Genomic DNA, 22,758 nt, shown 5'->3' with positions numbered 1-22,758 from the left:
CACCCACAATGTGGAGATTCTCTCTCTCCCTCTGCCCCTTCTCCTAGCCCTCCCTCCCTATCACATGAAAATAAAAAATTCACAAAACCCTCAACTCCACAGACTTTTAATTTCATAATGTGGGAACAGACACATTTGGGCCGTATGACTTTTTTAAAGGCTATTTTTCTGTTTTAGTAATTCCTATAATTATAGTTTCAGACATACAAAGATTCTTTTATAATAATATGTAAATATATCTAGTAAAGACTAATATTTAAACTATTAATACATGAAAAGATTTGGATCTAGCCATCCAGAAAGAAAAGGATCTAGCTTTAGAAAGAAAACAAAGCAAATGGAAGAAAATCCAGCAAAAAAAGAAAAAACTCTTTTTCCTTATCATCAGTACACATGTACCTTATAAGGTGATTTTTTTTTTTTTTTTTTTTTTTATTTATGATAGTCACACACACAGAGAGAGAGAGGCAGAGACACAGGCAGAGGGAGAAGCAGGCTCCATGCACTGGGAGCCCGACGTGGGATTCGATCCCGGGTCTCCAGGATCGCGCCCTGGGCCAAAGGCAGGCGCCAAACCGCTGCGCCACCCAGGGATCCCCTAAGGTGATTTTTTTTAAATCACAAAGGGCATATAGACAAAATAGACATAAGATTTAAATGGTTATCAACCAGAAAAACTCTGAATAACATAATTTAAAATATAAATGTTCTTGCAAAGAGCTAAATTCATGTAAATTTTTTAAAAGGTTTTCAGATGGATGGGATCATATTAGCTCACAACTAGTCTAAAGAAAAACTCAGAGGAAAAAAAAATGTATTCTAACATAATTGACCTAAAGTTGGGCTATAAACTTTAAATAGAACTCTATTTACAGTGCAAATCTATGACAATTTAAGTTGTTTTTATGAATATATGTTTCAAATACACAAGTAATTCAGTTTATTTAGAGAATAATCTACCAGATTTCCAGGTTAACTTCTAAGTAATTTTCACTAATCCACGGGGCTCTATCCTTCACCATTTCTTACCACTAGGTGTTCCTGGCTGAAGAGTTTGTGCAACTGTTCCTCCAATTCTCTCTTTTCCGCACCAGATTTTTGTAAGGAGTTGAGAGCTTCCTCACCAAATTCTCTTTTAAGTGTAGCACTAATCTTCTCTCCTGGATCCACCATCCCCTAAGAGTCACATTTTTGTTTTAAGAGGAAAAAACAGAATAGGCTTTAATTCATGCAACAAATATTTACTGGTGATACAGCAGACATTTGTTGTTCTATCTGCTCATAATCATGTATCCTCATTCTCCTGTAGTATGTTCTTCTGTGAACCATTTGATTCTTGTAGAAGCAGCCAATCAGGGCATCTCATGTATTTGACCACAGTAATTGGTCCAAGGTTAGCCTATAGTAAACTGAGCCAATCAGACTCCTTTCCTGGGATCTTCTAAACTCCAGCTAAGGAAGACCTGGAGGCAAGAAAGAATACAGCAAGCTGACACTTTCCCATTGTTCATTCCAATCCATTTTTATCTTACAAAGGAAAAACCATTCTTGCAGATAGCAGTATAAAGAGTCATCCTCTTATCCAACTATCTCCATTTCACAATATGGCATAAAATATAAACGCCTCTGTTGTTAACAAATAAAAAAAGATTTTTTTAAAAACCCCTCTGTTGCACAAATACCCATTTAAAAAAGCCACTTCAAATATACACTGACATGAATGCAACTAAAGTACACTATTCTTGATAATGTAGAAACTTTAAAAACTACACAGAATAGTACGTAATAGAAGTTATCTTTCTATGTCTGAAGTTATCAGAATTCAACAAAACGATGCTAACAGTTTTACTTTGGACTTGGAGTAGAGGTTGAATTCTAAAATGGATCCAACAATTTATGAATACCCACTTTATGTCAGGTGCTTTATATGCTATTGCTAGTAATTCTATGGAGTAGATACAATTATCTTTATTTTAGGGAGAAGGGTCTGAACTCCACAGACTCTGCTCAAGGTGGAAAGGCCAGGATACAACCCTGTGTTTAACTCCAAAGTCCACATTCTTTTCCAAGGGTTTTATAATTAGACTCAAATTCTGACAACTTTGATGTATTATCTTCCACTTGCTATTGAGTCATCACAGCAATGAATGACAAAAAAATTACTAACTGAAGTGGGGAGAAATGGAGGATGAGTGGAGAAAAAAGAGCCACACACAAGAGCCTTGCAGGAAATGAAGCAAGTAAGAAAAACTTAAAACATTATTTTAATTTGAATTCTTACCCCTGGGATTGCCCATTCTCCACAGTCTTTCCTTTTTATTGCCACAAACTGCAAGATGTTTTTCCCAGAAATGGGATGGGGGATTTTATTTCCACTTCTATCCCTTTTCCACCTGTAAACAGTAATATGAGATCATAACTGATTTAAAACAAGGACTAAGGATTTGACTCAAGCTTGAGACAAAGTTATAGATGTGTTTTTCTTTATAACAAGAATATGTATAAATTTACCTCAAATCAGTTAGCTTTACCAGAAAAGTTATTTTGTAATAGAAACATTCTATATTTAGCACTATTACAAACTAAGTCAGATATTTACTTTCTATATAAGACACTGTTCTCTCTGTAATAAAAATTCAGAATATAAATAGCTTTTACTACTTAAAGTACTGTCTAAAAAAGTTTAAAAGCCTAACAGAATTTAGAGACAGGGGTGTAAACTTAAAAAAAAGTCTAAGGATTTTTTTTAAGAATCACAAATCATGTAGTGGCATCTCCCCTTTCCCTTCTCTACCCGGTCCAGGATCAAGCCCCATACTTTTATTTCCGAGCTCAGCACAGAGTCCGCTTGTCCCTCTCCCTCTGCCCCTCCCCACCCCCACACTCTCAAATAAATAAAATCTTTAAAAAAAATGTTAATAAATAAAAAAAGTATCAAAGGGTTGTTACTTTCAGAATGTACTTCTAACCATAGCCTCTTTCCCAGAAATGCTGATACATCTCCCCTTTCCCTTCTGTATCCCCACCACACCCACCCCCTACACCCAATTGTAAGGATTGTTCTAATACTATCTTGGGCAAAGATAAAGACTTTGAACTTCCAGTACTAAACCAAAAAACAAAGCCTAAGATCTAATGACTGCTTTGCATTAGATTCAGTGAAATAAATGTGTTTAAATAGAAGTTTCCAAATTTCTTTATATAGTAGCTTTCAAATCTATTCTGTAATTCCTGCCCTGAATGAGCTCACAGTCTAGCAGTGGAGCTAGACATGTAAGTGAATAAATTATAAAAGAGAGTGACAGTTTGAGGACTATAGTAAATAGAAATGAAAGGATAGGGATCCCTGGGTGGCGCAGCGGTTTGGCGCCTGCCTTTGGCCCAGGGCGCGATCCTGGAGACCCGGGATTGAATCCCACATCGGGCTCCCTGCATGGAGCCTGCTTCTCCCTCTGCCTGTGTCTCTGCCTCTCTCTCTCTCTCTGTGTGACTATCATGAATAAATAAATAAAATCTTTAAAAAAAAAAAAAAAAAAGAAATGAAAGGATAATTGGGACAAGAAGACAGCATCTATTTTTAAAGGATGCCAGACATAGGTATAAACATGGGCAAGAAACAAAGGTGTTTCTTATAATATGTTGAAGAAACTGAATGTATAGTATAGGTGGGGTCTGGCCCCATGGGCGTCAGAGGGAGAAAGAAGGGTGATGAGGCTGGAAGAGTAGGCAAAGAATTCATCAAAGTCAACTGCTTAGAGAGCCAGAGAATACTTTTAAGCACGGTAAAGCCATAAGCAACTGGTATTTTAGAAAGCTCACTCACTTTGACAAAAGTATGGAGGCTAGTTTGGAGGGAAGCAAGACTGAAGGCTAGAAAACTTTACCATGACCCAGGTACAAGATGATGAGGACAGGATTGAAGGCAGAAGTGGTAAGAATCAGAGAGCATGGGTTTCACTTTTATTTCTTAAAAGCCACTTTTTAAAAAGATTTATTTATTTATTCATGAGAGGCCCAGATAGAGAGAGAGAGAGAGGCAGAGACATAAGCAGGCTCCACGCAGGGAACCTGATGTGGACTTGATCTCAGATTCTGGATCCCAGGATCATGCCCTGAGCCAAAGGCAGACACTCAACCGCTGAGCCACCCAGGAGTCCGTCCCTTAAAAGCCATTTAGATAGCACTTACTATGTACCTAACACTGTTTTAAGTCTTTAGCATACTTATCCATTTAAATCTCAAAGCAACCCTATAAAGTAGTTGCATTACTACCTTTATTTTACAGACATATGTGGAGAATGAGGCTCAGAGAAGTGGATTAAACTTTACCAAGAGTGCAGAGCTCATTGGGTATAAACCAGGATCTGAACCCAAGCAATCTGTTTCCAGAATCTATACTCTTAATCACTATACTATATACTTAAATCAAACAAGCACAATGTTTACACTAATTAGATAAAAGGAGGGGTAAGAAGGTGATGACTCCATTCACTCACAAACATTTACTAGCACCAATTACGTGTCACATTCAAGGAGCTGATAAAACAAAGACCAGTACAGTCCCCTGCTGCACAGCCAGCCAACCAACCAGTCTTGGCTACAGCACAAGGAAGAGAAGCAAAACATAGAGAGAAATACTGCAGTTCAGCCAGGCAGGCAGGGCAGGACCAGCTGGATGATGAACACCTTGCATATCGGGTTTACATTCTCAGATTTTATGCTGAAGGCACTCACTTAAGAATTTTTAAGCAGAGTTGTTTCTTGTTTTGTTCTTTATTAGTACCTAATACATTATTACCAAGTTTAAAAAAAAATTTCTTGATATAATGGAAATAATGTATCATTTTAATTAATGAACCTCATTAACACTACTTAAATGTCAATGATATTTCTATATACTATTGATATTTCCTCCCCACTTCTGATGGCCCACACCTTCCTGTCTCACCAAAACTAGAAACTGTTAACACTATTAACTTTTGATCTGATTTTATTCACAATAATATATTAACACTTCCCATCACATTTTCTCTTTAAAGGATCTAAAGAAATGTCAGATACTTGTATATGTAGAATCCCTAGGAGAGGCACCTGGGAATAGAAAAATGTAACACTTGCCCTGGAGAGAACAGATAAGAACCTTTGTGAAATTCTATACTATACAGCACTGTTCTGAATCATGAAGTACTTGAAAGAAAAAGGAATGGAATCTTTTCTTTAAAAGCAACTAGTGACTCTTAGGATTACTCATTAGTGAAAAACTGATATAGAAGAGAAAAAAGCAAAGTATCTGGAGCCAAATACCCCTGATTCAAATTTCAGATCCTACAAGATTTAAGTGAGTCACTAAACCTCAGTGAAGCTTCATTTCAGATCTGTAAAATAGGTTAATACCTACCTCCATTGTTGCGAAACAAATAGAAAAACTAACCTCCATACTTCTCTCCATTTCCACTGCCATTCATCTATTTCGAGGCACTCATGGGCTGATAGATAGATCCATGTCTGAGGTAGCCAAGAGCATCAACCTAATAGCACAATTGAAAGCTAGACTCTGCCACCTCTGGGCACTCTCATAGCCTTGGACCACCTCAAAGCCTTCAGGGTCTCATTTGCACAAGCTCAGAATGTCTATCATTTCAAAACAATGCTACACCATCACCACATACATTCTCCTATATTTGGTCCACCAGAGATAAAGATTAGCAAACTTTCAAGTCTCTAGCTTCCCTTTTCTTCTTCTTGGCCTCTTATTAGCATTCCTTCCTGAGGTTAGCCAGCCTCACCAAACTGGAAAGACACTGATACTGTCATTAATATTTTTTACTTATATTCATTAATAAAAATATATCAACTTTTCTCATTTCATTTAAACCATAAAATTTCTAAAGGAATTTGATACCAATAGGTAGGCTGGCAGGTAGATACGTAGGTAGGTAGACAGGAGGGATATGGATTGTTAGGTGGGTGAGTAGGTATATGGGTAGATGGATGAAAGATAAAATTGGGGTGAAAGCTGGGTAAAGATCTCTTTTGACAGGAGAACTGAAAGGTCAAGTAGGAGAGTAAGATGGGACAAATATCGGTGCCTCTTCCAGTAACTTGAAAATATGGGAAATAAGCTGCTTCCCTAGACTTAAATTGTAAATCATATTTATATCTCAGATAAGAGAAAAACAAAGTCTCTTCAAAGAACAGAACACCCTCAAAGTATCAAAACTAAAGAAGTAAAAATATTGAGGGTATTTGCATTATTTAAATGAAAGTGACAATTACATGTGAGGAGGGAGTTGATAAGTGAGGAAATCCTAAAAATAAAAAAATTAAAAAGATGACAGAATATTCCAGATACGTTGGAAAGATGATTCCTACAGAGATGGTCAAGTACATCTAAACATTGGATTCAAAAAAAAAATAAAAAATAAAAAATAAAAATAAAAATAAACATTGGATTCACCTACCCTCTTTATTCTGATTTATGCTCACCAAGGGACCTTCTGAATAATATTTGGCTTATCAGATGTGCCTTAGGAAGAGAATGCCTGTCTCCTGTTCTGAAACCTTCAGTGGCTGCAGTTCACACTCCCTAACTTTGGCATTTAATATTCTCCACATTTGCACAAAAATTAAATAAGTTTGATGATGCACTATTCTCCTACAAAAATCTGTTTCAACCAAGCTAGTCTTTTCGCTATCCCTCAGTACTCAGATATTACTACAAGCCTTTTTCTTAGGCTTCCTGCTGTCCCCATATCCAAGCTTCAAGTTCAGCTCAAGTCTACCTCCTTAATAATGCTTTTCTTGGGTGCTCCAGTTTACCATCATCATGACCCACATCTAATCTAAATGGTGGGGTGGGGGAGGGTGAATTGAAGTAGGCTTCACACCCAGTACAGAGCCCAGTACAGGGCTCAATCTCACAGCCCTAAGACCATGACCTAAGACAAAATCAAGAATTGGACACTTAACCAACTGAGCCACCCAGGTGCCCCTAATCTAATTTTCTAAAGCATCCTGTATCACTCATGTTACTTGACATGTTTTCTTTTTTTTTTTTTAACCTTGACATGTTTTCTTATTTCATATTTTTCACCTTGCAAATTAAGCCACAGCTCTTCTGTGACAGGGATCTGAAACTTAGGATTCTTTAATTTTTGTATATCTTCCAAAGCACATACTCTATTCTGTGAACAAACAAATGTTCAGTAAATACCAGGTAAGCTAACTTTGTTCAGATAATGCCTAGCATACTCTTTTAACATAAAACTACAGCTTTACACTTATATATGATTTCACATAAAGTTCTTTTAAAAGATAGATTTCACAAGTACACCTACACACACACACACACACATATACACACCCACATACTTACACATATATATATGTATATATATATACACACAAACATATATGTGCGTATATAAACATATGGTTATAGTAGATATATCTCCAATCTCTGCTATGGAAATTTTTTTTTCATTCTTACCTGGTTATGATGGGATCTGCAGCATGATTTGGGCCCCATCGCCCCAAAAGCCCCCGACCAACCAGTCCTGTCCGTCCTGCAGGATTTCTGGGACAAAAAAATGAAAAATCAATTGAATGTGTTCATCTTTTTTTTTTAAGATTTTTTAATTTATTTATTCATGAGAGACACAGAGAGAGAGAGGCAGAGACATAGACAAAGGGAGAAGCAGGCTCCTTGTGGGGAGCCCAATGTGGGACTCAATCCCCCGACCCAGGATCACATCCTGAGCCAAAGGCAGACACTCAACCACTGAGCCACCCAGGTGTCCCTGTGTTCATCTTTTTTAATCCAACTTAACCCTAAAAGAAGTAAATACAATAAGAGGGAAATAATATCTCATCCCAAATCCACTAACATTATCACATATCTGGCACTAAAATCACATTATTTCCTTAACACTGTTATTTAACTTTTCTTTTGTGCATGTCTTAAGTTTTGGGCTTCATCTAGGAGGAAGATCTCATTTTCAAAGTTGTTCTCAATATGTGAATTTGTTTCAGTTTTCATCTATGCTCCTAAATTCAAGCCAAAACTTTACAGGACTCTTACAACAGGGCAGATGAACGGTCTGCACCTAAGCATCATCTGTCTCTACAACAGTGATGATTTATCATTCAAGATACCCACACTTACCTTCACTTTCTCACCATTACCTTTTCTTATTCCCATCTCATACAACCCTTTCTGTTATTTTTTTTTTAAAGTAATACCTATATCCACTGTGGGACTCGGACTCACAACCCCTAAATCAAGAGTCACATGCTCTACCAACTGAGCCAGCCAGGCGCCCCTCCCTTCTCTGTTCATTTATTCAATGAATTATTTCTACCTTCAAGGCAGAGTTACCAAAAAAGTGCATTCAAATCCTGTCTCTGCCACTCATTGTATACAAATTGCTTATATTCTCTCTTCTTATCTATAAATGGAACTACAATATCTGCCCACAGAGTTATTTTAATGATTTAATTAGATCACATGTATAAATTCTTTTGTACATTGTCTGGCACATACAAGCACTCAATAAATGTTAATTGGGTTTCTTAGCCTTTGAAGACCCATTATTGTAAGATATCCACCCCCAGTACCTACCTGGGTCTCCCATTTTCAATCTCATACAAACCATTCTGGCTCTTTCTCTGAACATGCCCATCCTTTTCATTGAACTTGGGAGAGAAGTTACTTTCACTGTAATGAGAGAATGCCAAAGCAAAATAAGAAATAATGGTCCAATATTACCAAAAGCTTACTAATATCAATCTGTTATTTATAATAAGGTATCCCTGAAACTTAATTATTTTTAAGAGTCAGTTTTCATTTATAAATCCATCTTACTCTTTTAAAACAGTTTCTTAAAGTGTTAACCAAAGCACCTTATAATACAAGGATGTATATTATAACCCCTCTGGGAAGGACTCTGCAGAAAATCTGTAGCTCCTCCCCACATGCTACAAAAAAAGTCTACATCACTATTAGCAAGGAGGAATTGTCTGTGGGCACAATATAGCAATTAGTGTGATCCCAAAAATAAGATCCTTTCTGATATCTTGATATTTTTACTGTCTCAAAGTAATTTTAATTTCCTCAAATGTACACTAGCTAATATTTTCATCAAAGTAAACCCACAAAACAGTGAATTTACCACAAAACTTCTTAATAACTATGATGTAGATCAAAATAGATATTATATGTTACAAATGTTCTAAGTCTTAATCTTGATGGGATAGAACTGTATAAATATAAAATCGTTCTGAGCTCTAGAAGCACAATTAAGAAATGTGTACTTTACTGCCTTTGCCATTCCTCAATAAAAGTATTTTCAAAGTAAATATGAATAAACTCTCTCCTCACCATTATGAAATCACTGATATAACTGTTGATAGTGAATAAGGAGTTGTATAGCATACAGAGTTCACAGTAAGTTCTGAAGTAAGTTTTGGTTCTTTTCAGTTTAACCTAATGAACTAATAACACTGGATCTATACAACTAGCAACACTTTTTACTTACCCGATTAAATAATCCCTTGGGAACCATTCATAATAAATTTGTCCATTAAATCAAACTTGTAAAACTGTTCTAAAACTATGGTAGCAGTTTAGCAGAGTGGTTAAGAGCATGAATTCTGGAGTCCGATTGAGTTCAAGTCCAACCTTCACCATCATCTACTAGCTCTGTAACCATATGTAAAGGGCAACCTTTCTGTGCTTCCATTTTTGCACGTGGGTTTTGTTTTTCTATAAAGTAGAAATAACAACCCTCTGTCTTCCAGAATAGTTGTAAGAAAATAATGCTTATAAAAAATTAAGTACAATACCTAGTTCATAGTACATTAAAAAACTCATCATATTCGTTAAAAGGAACATAAATATAAAACATGAGTCAATGTACTTCTATGAATTTAGTCAAAGGATTTTTGCTTGAGTATTTGTTTTCTTCCTTCTCCTTTATCTATCCCTTTTCTGTGTTTTTCACACTGTTCCAATTTTATCATCCTATTCTTAGTAATCTGAAAAAATTCTGAAAAATATATATATTTTTTTACTACTTCAAACACAAGTCTAGCTATGGTGGAAAATAACCACAAAAGATGTTCTACTGATGACCAAAATAGAATAAATGAAAATAGATACCACCACTTGCCATTCTATAAAACAACTCCACAGTAAAATAGATTTACTTTTTTGGAAGGATCATCATAAAACCTCTAAAAGAACAAGCAAACATGGATTCTCTAGTTTTAGCGAGAATTCAAGCAAATGTGGAAACTTAGTTATGACAAAGTCACAGATAAAAATGATTTTTCAGCTGTCAAAGTGATCATTTACAAAGACAACCATTCTCTTCACCATCTTACCCCTAGCTATCTGTTAATGCCAGAAATTATGCTCACCTGATCTGAGGATCTGCCCACCTAGGTCCTGCCAAGACAGAGACTGCAGTGTATTCCACAGGATTATAGTCTTGCCATTCAACAAACCAGCCTACTTTCTCATTAGGAACCTGGCTGCGTTGGACTTTTGAACCTGGATAAGGAGATGTCCGAGCCTTGTTGTGGGAATTCTCTTTGGCACCATTAGAGTTAGACATGATGTTCGAGTTAAGATGAAACCCACAGAATGAAAATGTGTTTCTGAAAAGAAAAAAAGAAAAAAAAAGACAAATGTTCTACATAAATACCAAAAGAAATTAAAAATAATCTAATTCAAAGACCCAAAAACATACTTTTCAATTTCAAAGTATAAAAGTCTAACATCGGGATCCCTGGGTGGCGCAGCGGTTTGGCGCCTGCCTTTGGCCCAGGGCGCGATCCTGGAGACCCGGGATCGAATCCCACATCGGGCTCCCTGCATGGAGCCCGCTTCTCCCTCTGCCTGTGTCTCTGCCTCTCTCTCTCTCTCTCTCTGTGACTATCATGAATAAATAAATAAAATCTTTAAAAAAATAAAATAAAAGTCTAACATCTATGAGAAAATTATTTTCAAATATGAAAAACTTTAAAATATTGCCGAATCTTATTAATTGGAACCTACTCCCTGAATTTCTTTTAGTTGAGAAAAAGGGACAGATGTTTACTTTTGTTAGCATGAAAGTGGGGGAAGTTATGAAAATTCAACTATAAAAACAAATGTAAAGGAAGACTTTTTATAAAATGGGCTATAATCTAACACACATGTAAAATGTATGACAAAAATGGAACAAAAGAACAAAAAAAATGGAAATATCTGTTGTAAGGTTCTTACATTGTATAAGAAGTAACACAATACTACCAAAAGTCTGACTATGATAAATATACTAATTCTAAACTGATGGCACACTTCCCCGGCTCTCATAATATCAATTTGCCCTTGTGACAAATGATTAATTGTCACAAGGGCAAACACCAACTTGCTAGGTTGGTGAAATAAGTCCACATCTGTATCATTCACTGAGAAGTACACAGTGATCATTTCTGAGGTATTACTCATAAGTATGACCAGAATTGAAAACATAAGGAAATAGAGAATACAACCTGGTCAAGGGATAGCTTGCAAAATAAAGGTGTGTACTCTTTCAATTGGTAACATGAAAGACAGAGGAACTCTTTTGGATAGATGCAGACTAAAGAGACATGAAAACTAAACACAATCAATGATGTTGGATTGGTTCCTGAACCAAAAAGAAAAAAATTTTTCCACAGGACAAGTGGTGAAATTTGAATGGGGTTATACAAATAATTTTAAAAGTTGATGCAAAACCTACTTACTACTCACAGAGAAACGCTTTGGAGACTATGGCTTTGTTGGTGAATTCTATGAAATACTCAAAGAATTAACACCAATGTTCCTCAAACTCTTCAAAAAAAATTGAAAGAATATATCCAAATGTGTTCTATGAGGCCGGCATTATTACCCCAATACCAAAGCTAGACAAAGACACTACTAAAAAACCATAGATCACTACCCCTTATACATATTGATACAAAAATCCTCAACAAAATAGTAGCAAACAGAATTCAACAGCACATTAAAGGATTATACACCATAACCAAGTGAGATTTACTGGAATGCAAGGATTGGAATACCAAAATCAATCAACACAATACACATAAACAGAATGAAAGAAAAAAACAGATGATCATCCCAATTAATACAGAAAAATCTGTCATAATCCAACACCTTTCACAATAAAAAACATTCAACAAACTAGGAATAGAAGAAAACTACCTCAATATATTAAAAGTCATATATTAAAGCTCACTTTTTGGTATGACAGTGAAAGACTGAAAACTATCACAAACAAGGGACCCCAACCAGTCCCTTGAAAACAATCTTGAAAAAGAAAAAGTTGGAGATGTCATAACTTCCTAATTTCAAAACTTACTATAGTAATCCTAATGGTAAAATACTGGCATAATTTCAAAACTAAGCTATAGTAATCATAACAGAATAATACTGGTAGGAAGACAGACATATAGATCAGTGGGATAGAATAGAGAGCCCACACACAAACCCTCACATAGGTGGTCAAATGATTTTCAACAAGTGTGACAAAACTATTCAACAGGAAAGGATTGTCTTTTCAACAAATAAGGCTGGGAAAATTAGATATCCACATGCAAATGAAGATGATCCGTTACTTTTTTTTTAAGATTGATTGATTGATTGATTTATGATAGACCTAGAGAGAGAGAGAGACAGAGACACAGGCAGAGGGAGAAGCAGGCTCCATGCAGGAACCCGACGTGGGACTTGATCCCGGGACTCCAGGACCGCACCCTGGGGCAAAGGCAGGTGCTAAACCCCTGCGCCACCCAGGGATCCCTTACTCTTTATAGCATATGCAAACACTAATGCAAAATGGATCAAAACCCAAACATAAGACCTAAAACTATAAAACTCTTGGAATAAAACATACAGGGAAAATTTCATGATGCTGAACTTGACAATGACTTCTTGGATGTAACCAAAAGCACAAGTGACAAAGAAAAACCAATAAATTGGACTACATCAAAATTTAAAACTTCTCAGCATCAATAAGCAGTCACTGGTTTTAGATGAACCCCACTTCACCCAGGGTGCAAGCATTATAAAAAAGAAGAGTAACTGGTGCGCCTGGGTAGCTCAGTTGGTTAAGTGTTGGACTCTTGATTTCAGCTTAGGTCATGATCTCAGGGTCCTGGGATGGAGCCCCTCCTCAGGCTCCATGCTCAGCAGGGACTCTGCTTGAAGATTACTCTTTCTCCTTCTCCCTCTGCCCCTCCCCTGACTTGCATACACTCTCTCTAAAATAAATAAATCTTTAAAAAAATAACGGGCAAGCAATTTTACATTGTTCTAGTGGCATCTTTAAAAAAGCACATTCATGGGAAGGAGGCAAGATGGCAGAATAGGGATCCTCGTTTCATCTGGTTCCCCAAATTTAGCTAGATTAACTAGCAAACTATCCTGAACACCTGTGTTCAGGATGAATTCAACCTGAGATGTAAAGAAAGAACAGCTGGAACGCTACAAACAGAAAAATGACGCTTCTTACAAGGTAGGAGTGCAGAGAAGACAAACAGGATATTTAGAAGATAAATGTCAGGGGGAGGGAGCTTTTTAAAGGCTGTAAGAAAGTGATATAGCCCTTGGGTGCAAAATTGGGACCTTTAGAAATCTGCTCCTTTGAGACTTGCCTGCCTGAAAAGTGCTCAGTGGTGAAGCAAGGCAGAACTGCAGGAGGGACAGTGGGGTCCCTGCAATCTTCCTGGAGGCACAGAAAGAACAGGAGTGCCTAAGCCAGCAAAGTTCCCAAGCATTGGAGCATTGGAGCGTGTTTAAATTAGCAAGCCCAGAAGGCTCTGCTTGTTGTGCCACAAACCATGGACCGGGGCAGGAATGGGTGATGCTCTCCTTACTGGGTCCCTACAAAGGAGTGGAGAATCCAAGCAGGTATGCATTCAACCCAGATGAACCCTATCTGTGCCAGGGCCCTGCAAACAGCCAGAAGCAAGGCAACCCTCCGCTTCCACTGGGAGGGATGGAGCAGGTGCATGCACAACCAGGGAAAACCTCTCCCAGCCAGAGCCCTGCAAATGGCACAAATCATTGTCTCCCTCGCCTGCCCCAGGGGAGGATCTGAACCAGGAGACAATAAGAGTCTGCAGTTTGGCACATGCCAGGATCTCTCGGCTCCAGAGCTAGAGATCTGGACACAGCCATTTTTTTTTTCCTTTCGTCCTCAAAAGAGGTGTAAAAGCCTCTAGGGAACAAAGACCTCACAGGACAAATTGTTTACACTCAGCCTTGCCACCTGGCAAGGGGTGGAGCATCTCCTCCCAGGCACAGACACCTGAAAATCAGCACAGCAGGCCCCTCCCACAGAAGACCAGCTGAAAGAACAGGGGAATAGCAAGTGTACTGACCAAGCAGCACTGGAAAGCTCCAGAACTGAAGCAAAATAGTATAAAGAATGTACTGACCAAGCAGCACTGGAAAGCTCCAGAACTGAAGCAAAATAGTATAAAGAACTCAAGGGTTTTTTTTTGTTTGTTTGTTTGTTTTTTTTTAAATTTTTTTTTATTTTTTATTTATGATAGTCACAGAGAGAGAGAGGCAGAGACACAGGCAGAGGGAGAAACAGGCTCCATGCACCGGGAGCCCGACGTGGGATTCGATCCCGGGTCTCCAGGATCGTGCCCTGGGCCAAAGGCAGGCACGAAACCGCTGCGCCACCCAGGGATCCCAAGAACTCAAGGTTTTGTTGTTTTTTTTTTTGTTTTTTTTTTTTTATGATTCATTTATCTATCTTTCAGGTTAAAATTTTCCAATATTCTTTCTTTTTTACTGTCTCAAGGAGTTTAATGTTTTATCAACTCTTCATTTTAAAGTTTTTTTTTCCTTTTTTAACTTTCATATTTTACAATGACATGTTATAGATACATTCCTCATTTTTGGTTTCCTTTCGCCATATTCAATTTTATTTTTGTATATATGTAAGTTTTGCTTTTTTTAAAAAATAATTTTGGAATTTGTGCCTTCTAACATACACACCAAAATACACTCAGAACTAAGTGGATCACCCTTTGATCCACTTTATGAGATTGTATTCTCTCCCCTGCACAATTTTCCCTCCCCCTTTTCCTTTCTTTTTGTTGTTGTTGTCTCTGTAAGTTTTGCTTCTTTTATAATTTTGGAACATAGTACTTTCTAACATACAAACCAAAATACACTCAGACCAAGTAGATCACCATTTTGGTCCACTCTGTGAGATTATATTTTTTGTTTGTTTTTCTTTTTCTTTGTCTTTTTCTTTTATTTTCTGGTCCCTGACCTCTTTGGGATTGTCTAGTGTGTATTTTGCTTGGGTCGTGGTTGGTATTTTTGACTCTGCTCACTCATACAGCCATTCTGCACTGAACAAAATGACTAAAAGGAAGAATTCACCACAAAAGAAAGAACCAGGGGTAATACTCTCTGCCATTGATCTAATGCATATATATTTAAGTAAAATATCAAGAGACAGAATTCAGGATACAATTATAGAGTTACTAGGTGGATGTGAAAAAAATCATAAAAGTCACTAGAGAATCTCAGTACAGAAATGAGATCAGGCTGAAATTAAAAATACTCTGAGATGCAGTCTAAACTGGATGGTCTAACAGCCTAGGTAAATGAGGCAGACGAGAGAGTAAATGACATAGAAGACAAGTTGATGGAAAGGAAGGAAGCTGAGGAAAAGAGAGAACTAAGAGCCCATGAGGAGAGGCTCCAAGAATTAAGTGATAATTTGTAAAAGAATAACATCCATATTATTGGGATTCCAGAGGGCGTGGAGAGAGAGAGAAGACCAGAAAGCATGTTTGAACAAATCATAGCTGGGAACTTCCCTAATCTGGGGAAAGAAATAGGCATACATATCCAAGACAGAGAGAAGACCCCTCCCAAAATCAACAAAAACCAATCAACACCTCAACATATAATAGTGAAGCTTGCAAATTTCAGAGAGAAGGAGAAAATCTTGAAAGCAGCTTGAGAAAAGAGATTCCTAACATTAAGGAGAAAAATATTAGATGACCAGCAGACCTATCTACAGAGACCTGGCAGGCCAGAAAGGGCCGTCATGATACATTCAGGGTACTAAATGAGAAAAACATGCAGTCAAGGATACTTTATCCAGCAAGGCTGTCATTCAGAATGGAAAGAAAGATAATAAAGAGCTTCTAGGATAGGCAAAAACTGAAAGAATATTAAGGGAGAATAGTCCCTGCAAGAAATATTAAGGGAGAGCCTGTAAGTGAAGAGGGAGCCCAAAGAAACAGAGACAATCTGCAGAAATAGGGACTGTACAGGTAATACAATGGCATTAAATTCATATCTTTCAATTGTTACTCTGAATTTGAATGGGCTAAATGCTCCAGGCAAAAGACTCAGGGTATCACACTGGATAAAAAAGCAAGACCCATCTATATGCTGTCTACAAGAGATTCATTTTAGACCTAAAAACACCTTCATACTGAAAATGAGGGGGTGGAGAACCATTTATCATGCAAATGGACTTCAAAAGAAAGGTGGGGTAGCCATCCTCATATCAGATAAATTAGATTTTAAATCAAAGACTGTAGTAAGAAATGAAGAGGGAAACTATATCATAGTTAACAGGTCTATCCAACAAGAAGACCTAACAATTATAAATATTTATGTCCCTAATGTGGGACCAGCCAATTATATCAACCAATTAATAACCAAAGGAAAGAAACACATAGATAATAATACATTAAGGATAGGAGACTCCAACGTTCCACTCTCCGCAAAGAACAGATCTTCTAAACAGAAGATCAACAAAGAAATAAGGGTTTTGAATGACACACTGGACTAGATGGGACTTCACGGAAATATCCAGAACACGCCATCCTAATGCAACAGAATACACATTCTTCTCAACTGCACATAGAACTTTCTTCAGAAACAACCACATACTGGGTCACAAATCAGGTCTCAATCGATACCAAAAGACTGGGATTAGTCCCTGCAATATTTTCAGACCACAATGCTCTGAAACCAGAATTCATCCACAGGACAAACTCGGGAAGGAACTCAAATACTTGGAGGTTAAAGAGCATCCTACTAAAAAATGAATGGGTAAACCAGGAAATTAGAGAAGAATTAAAAAGGCTCATACAAACTAACAAAAAAGAAAGCACAATTGTTCAAAATCTTTGAAATACAGCAATGGCAGTCCTAAGAGGGAAGTACATTTCAATACAAGCCTCTGTCAAAAAAATTAGAAAAATCTCACATATACAAGCTAACCTCATACCTAAAGGAGCTGGAGAAAAAAACAGCAAATAAAGCCTAACACAAGCAGGAGACAAGAAATAATAAAGATTTGAGCAGAATTCAATGAAACAGAAATCAGAAGAATAGTAGAACAAATCAACAAAAGTAGGAGCTGGTTCTTTGAAAGAATTAGTAAGATAAATAAACCCCTAACCAGACTAATTAAAAAGAAAAAAGGGGGCGGGGGGGGGGGGGGGACAGCCCAGGTGGCTCAGCAGTTTAGCGCCCAGGGCGTGATCCTGGAGACCTGAGATCGAGTCCCACATCGGGCTCCCTGCATGGAGCCTGCTTCTCCCTCTGCCTGTGTCTCTGCCTTTCTCTCTCTCTCTCTCTCTGTCTAATAAATAAATAAAATCTTAAAAAAAAGAAAAAACCTCAAATTAATAAAATCATGAATGAAAGAGGAGAAATCACAACCAACACCAAGGAAATACAAACGATTTTAGGAACATATTATGAGCAACTATATGCCAACAAATTAGGCAATCTGAAGAAATGGATGATTCCTAGAAACTTATAAATTACTAAAACTGAAACAGAAAACATGAACAGACCAATAACCAATAAGGATATGGAAGCAGTCATCAAAAACCTTCCAAGCAACAAGAGCCCAGGGCCAGATGGCTTTCCAGGGGAATTCTATCAAACCTTAACTAAAGAAGAAATAATACCTATTCTACTGAAGCTATTTCAAAAGATAGAAATGGAAAGAAAACTTCCAAACTCATTCTATGACACCAGCATTACCTTGATCCCAAAACCAGACAGAGACCCCATCAAAAAGGAGAATTATAGACCAATATCCCTGATGAACATGGATATCAAAATATTCACTAAAATACTAGCCAACAAGATCCAACAGTACAGTTAAAGGATTATTCACCATGACCAAGTGGGATTTATTCCTGGGAGGCAAGGGTGGTTCAACAGACATAAATAAATCATGATAGATCACATTAAAAGAAAAGACAAGAACCATATAATCCTCTCAATTGATGCAGAGAAAGCATTTGACAAAATACAGCATCCACTCCTGATTAAAATTCTTCAAAGTATAGTGCTAGAAGGAACATACCTCAATATCATAAAAGCCATCTACAAAAAGCCTACAACAAATATCATTCTCAGGAACACTACAGGGATGCTCACTCTCACCACTACTGTTCAACGTAGTACTAGAAGTCCTAGCCTCAGCAATTAGACAACAAAAAGAAATAAAAGCACTCAAATTGTCAAAGAAAAAATCAAACTCTCACTCTTCACAGATGACATGATATTGTAAATGGAGAACCAAAGGACTCCACCCCAGCAATTCAGCAATGTGGCAGGATACAAAATCAATGCACAGAAATAACTTGCATTTCTGTATACTAACAGTGAGACTGAAGAAAGAGAAATTAAGTAATCAATCCCATTTACAATTGCACCAAAAACCATAAGATATCTGGGAATAAACCTAACCAAAGAGGCAAAGGTCCTATATTCTAAAAACTACAGAACACTTATGAAAGAAATTGAGGAAGAGATAAAAAGACGGGAAAACACTCCATGCTCATGGATTGGAAGAATGAATATTGTGAAAATGTCTATCCTACCCAGAACAATCTACACATACAATGCAATCCCTATCAAAATACCATGGACTTTTTTTCACAGAGTTGGAACAAATAATCCTAAGATTCATATGGAACCAGAAAAGACCCCAAAATAGCCAGAGGAATGTTGAAAAGGAAAACCAAAGCTGGGGGCATCACAAAGCCTGACTTCAAGTTGTATTACAAAGCTGTGATTGAGACAGGATGGTACTGGCACAAAAAAAGACACACACAGATCAATGGAACAGAACAGAGAACCCAAAAATGGACCCCCCACCCCAACTCTATGGTCAACTAATCTTCGACAAAGCAGGAAAATAATAAAATGTGTTGGGAAAATTGGACAGCCACGTGCAGAACAAAACTGGACCATTCTCTTACACCATACACAAAGATAAACTCTAAATGATTGAAAGATCTAACTGTGAGACAGGATTCCATCAAAATCCTAGAGAACACAGGCAGTAACCTTTTTGAACTTGGCCACAGCAACTTCCTGCAAGACATATCCACGAAGGCAGGGGAAACAAAAGCAATAATGAGCTATTGAGACTTCATCAAGATAAAAAGCTTCTTGCAAAGGAAACAGTCAACCTATAAGATGGGAGAAGATATTTGCAAATGACGTATCAGATAAAGGGCTGATATCCAAGATCTCTAAAGAACTTATCAAACTCAGCACCCAAAAAGCAAACAATTCAGTTAAGAAATGGGCAGAAGACATGAACAGATATTTTTCCAAAGAACTACACATGGCCAACAAGCACATCAGAAAATGTTCCGTTATCACCTGTCATCAGGGAAATACAAATCAAAACACAGTGAGATACTACTTTACACTGGTGAGAATACCTAAAATTAACAAGACAGGAAACAACAAAGGTTGGCGAGGATGTGGAGAAAGGGGAACCCTCTTACACTGTTAGTGGGAATGCAAGCTGGTGCACTACTAGTTATTTACCCCAAAGATACAGATGTAGTGATCTAAAGGGGCACGTGCATCCCTATGTTCATAGCAGCAGTGTCTACAATAGCCAAACTGTGGAAGGAGCCCAGATGTCCTGGACTGGATAACGATGTATACACACACACACACACACACACACGCAATGGAATATTACTCAGCCTTCAGAAAGGATGAATATTCACCATTTACACTGACATGAATGGAACTAGAGGGTATTAAGCTAAGTGAAAAAGTCAATCAGACAAAGACAACTATCATATGGTTTCACTCATATGTGGCATATAAGAAATAGTGAAAGGGACCACAAGGGAAGAGGGGAGGACTGAGTGGGGAAAACTTAGAAGGGAAGACAAACCATGAGACTTCTGCCTCTAGCGATCAAACAAAGGAGAGCAGAAGTAGAGGTGGATGGGGGATAGGGTAACCGGGTGATGGGCATTAAGGAGGGCAGGTACATGATGTGACGAGCACTGGATGTTATACTATATGTTGGCAAGTTGAATTTAAATTTAAAAAAAAAAAAAAAAAAAAAAAACAGGATCAAGTCCCACGTCGGGTTCCTTGCATGGAGCCTGCTTCTCCCTCTGCCTGTGTCTCTGCCTCTCTGAGTCTCTCATGAATAAATACATAAAATCTTTAAAAAATAAATTAATTTAAAAAAATGTTAATAGCATTCATGACTTCCAAAGAACATTGTTTTTTTTTTTTGTTTTGTTTTGTTTTGTTTTTAACTTGGAATATTTTTTAATTTTTAAAAATTTTACTTTAATTGTAATTTGGTTGACATGCAAAGTTACATTTTAAAAAGCATAGATGTTTATTCTGTCCCTCCCCAAATCCCACTGAAAAGAGATACAAAAGGCCAACAAAATCCACAGCAGGAGAGAGAACAGGTCACCACCAGTGATTAAGAGATTGTAACTAATTTCAGGTAGAAAGTAGATGGACTCCTACTGACCTACAAACCAAAATACAACAAATTATATTTGAGAATACGCACAAAAGGGTGGGTGACAGATTCCATTCCTACAAGAGGAGGTCTGAGAGGTTTCAAGCTTGAGATAAGTGGGCCCAAATGTCCTAAGTGGGCAGTGGGGCAATAACCATGGAAATCAGCCATTTTCCTTCTCCAAACAAAATGTTGGCATTAGTTAGGTTTCCCCCTGGGATAAAGCCAAACTAGAACCTCTGTTTTGAATTCTGGTATTAGAGAATACAGCAGCAATTTAGGCTTAATATCACCATAGTTCATAGTAGGGAATAAAGCTAAAGCAGCTATGCTCAGCAGGGAATTTGCTCCACTAGTTCCCAGCCTGTCCTACTGGCTTCCTGCTCACACACACTCAACTGAAACCTTCCAGTCTACGTAGGTGACATGATGCCAATGTTCTGAAATCAGCCCTCCCATTTTGAGAAAACAATGTCTTTTACCTACATGAATCGAAATATAAATGGATAACCGGTGTCCACCGGATGTTTGAGAAGAGAAGGAAAAAGGACTGAAAAGTAATAGAACCACTGACCCATAACAGGTAAGTCACAAAACAGAAGATAATTTACTTTAATTATCATTCTTACAGATTCAAGAGTTTTTACATCCATCAAACTAAAAAAGGCGGCTATCCAGAGCAATTAGAGGGGGGAAAAAGTTCTTGTCAAAATTTACAATTCAATAAGAGATCCGATGATGCACCGGGACTGAAGTCTGCTTCAGGAACCTGGAAGATAAATTTAAGTGAAATCTGTAAGAGCGTTGTACAAAAAAGACAAATGAAATGGAAAATGAGAGAAAAGGAGAAGTTCAATCTAGAAGGTCCAACAGCTACCATAAGAGGTCCGGGGGGGGGAGGGGGAGGGGGAGGGGGAGGGGGGGAGGACAAGACAGGGCAAAAACGGGGCGGGGAGGGGTGGGGGGGGAGGAGGGAACAAAAGAAAATTTCCTTTTGCCTCAAGTAAACACGACATGTCCACACCACATCCAAACAAGTGCTACTGAAAACTCTCGCAGGACAGCAATACTGGGGACTTCTGGAGGATGGCAAATTTCAGTAGCAGAGACCAAGAAAGATCGCTACCACCAATCCTCCTCAAAAGGCAGATGAAACACCGTGGGGCCTTTTTTTTTTTTTTATAAATTTATGATAGACAGAGAGAGAGAGAGAGAGAGAGAGAGAGGCAGAGACACAGGCAGAGGGAGAAGCAGGCTCCACGCAGGGAGCCCGATGCGGGGGGACTCGATCCCGCGTCTCCCAGGACCACGCCCCGGGCCGAAGGCGGGCGCCAAACCGCTGCGCCACCCGGGCATCCCCCCGGGGGACCTTTTTTGAAAACGTGAACGTCGCCCTGAAAACCCGGGACGCCGGCAAAGCCTACGGCCCCCGCGGACTCAACACTGGCTCCACCCACACCCGAGAACTCGGGAGTAGGCAGCCCTAGAAGAGGAAATACCTGCACGCCGGAGCGCTGCCACAGCCCGAGGGCCTGACCGCCACAGAGGCCAAGGCCACAGAGAGAGACGCTGCGGCCAAAGTCTTGCCCAGGAAGCGTTCGGCCATCAGCGGCCCCCGCGCGGCTCCGCGGGGCGAGGTCAGGCTCAGCGGCGGCCCCAGCCTCGGCCGCGGGACAGCCCCGGGGATCGAGCCGGCGCTAGGACCGCGCCGCTCTCCCGTTCCGGGGAAGGACTAGCTACGTCCTTGACAGAAACACACACGACCTGGAGCTCTCCCAACACAATCCCTCGCTTCCACCACTGACACGAAGGCAACCAGATCCGCGAGCGGCGCGAACACTCCCGGCGCCCGCCGCCGCGGAACCGGGCCCCGCGCCCCGCGCCTTCCAACGCCCCGGCTCCGCGCTTTACAGCCGCGCCG

General features: G+C 38.7%; 1 protein-coding gene across 1 annotated transcript in view; it reads right to left on the bottom strand.

Moving 5' to 3' along the window:
- NUDT9 (nudix hydrolase 9) overlaps positions 1 to 22,758 on the bottom strand; it is a 25,224-nt gene extending 2,466 nt beyond the window's left edge. Inside the window, exons 1-6 of the mRNA XM_077882818.1 lie at positions 22,337 to 22,758; positions 10,420 to 10,659; positions 8,621 to 8,716; positions 7,490 to 7,576; positions 2,282 to 2,393; positions 1,030 to 1,176 (exon numbers count right to left, since the gene is read on the bottom strand). Of these exons, the coding sequence (XP_077738944.1) occupies positions 1,030 to 1,176; positions 2,282 to 2,393; positions 7,490 to 7,576; positions 8,621 to 8,716; positions 10,420 to 10,659; positions 22,337 to 22,443 (789 nt within the window). The 5' untranslated portion in view covers positions 22,444 to 22,758. The remainder of the gene's footprint in view (positions 1 to 1,029; positions 1,177 to 2,281; positions 2,394 to 7,489; positions 7,577 to 8,620; positions 8,717 to 10,419; positions 10,660 to 22,336) is intronic.

This window comes from Canis aureus, chromosome 33, assembly GCF_053574225.1.
Source record: "Canis aureus isolate CA01 chromosome 33, VMU_Caureus_v.1.0, whole genome shotgun sequence".
In the NCBI taxonomy this organism is placed as follows: domain Eukaryota; kingdom Metazoa; phylum Chordata; class Mammalia; order Carnivora; family Canidae; genus Canis; species Canis aureus.
Note: the sequence above shows the minus strand (reverse complement) of the source record. Positions and strands in the feature narration are given on the sequence as shown.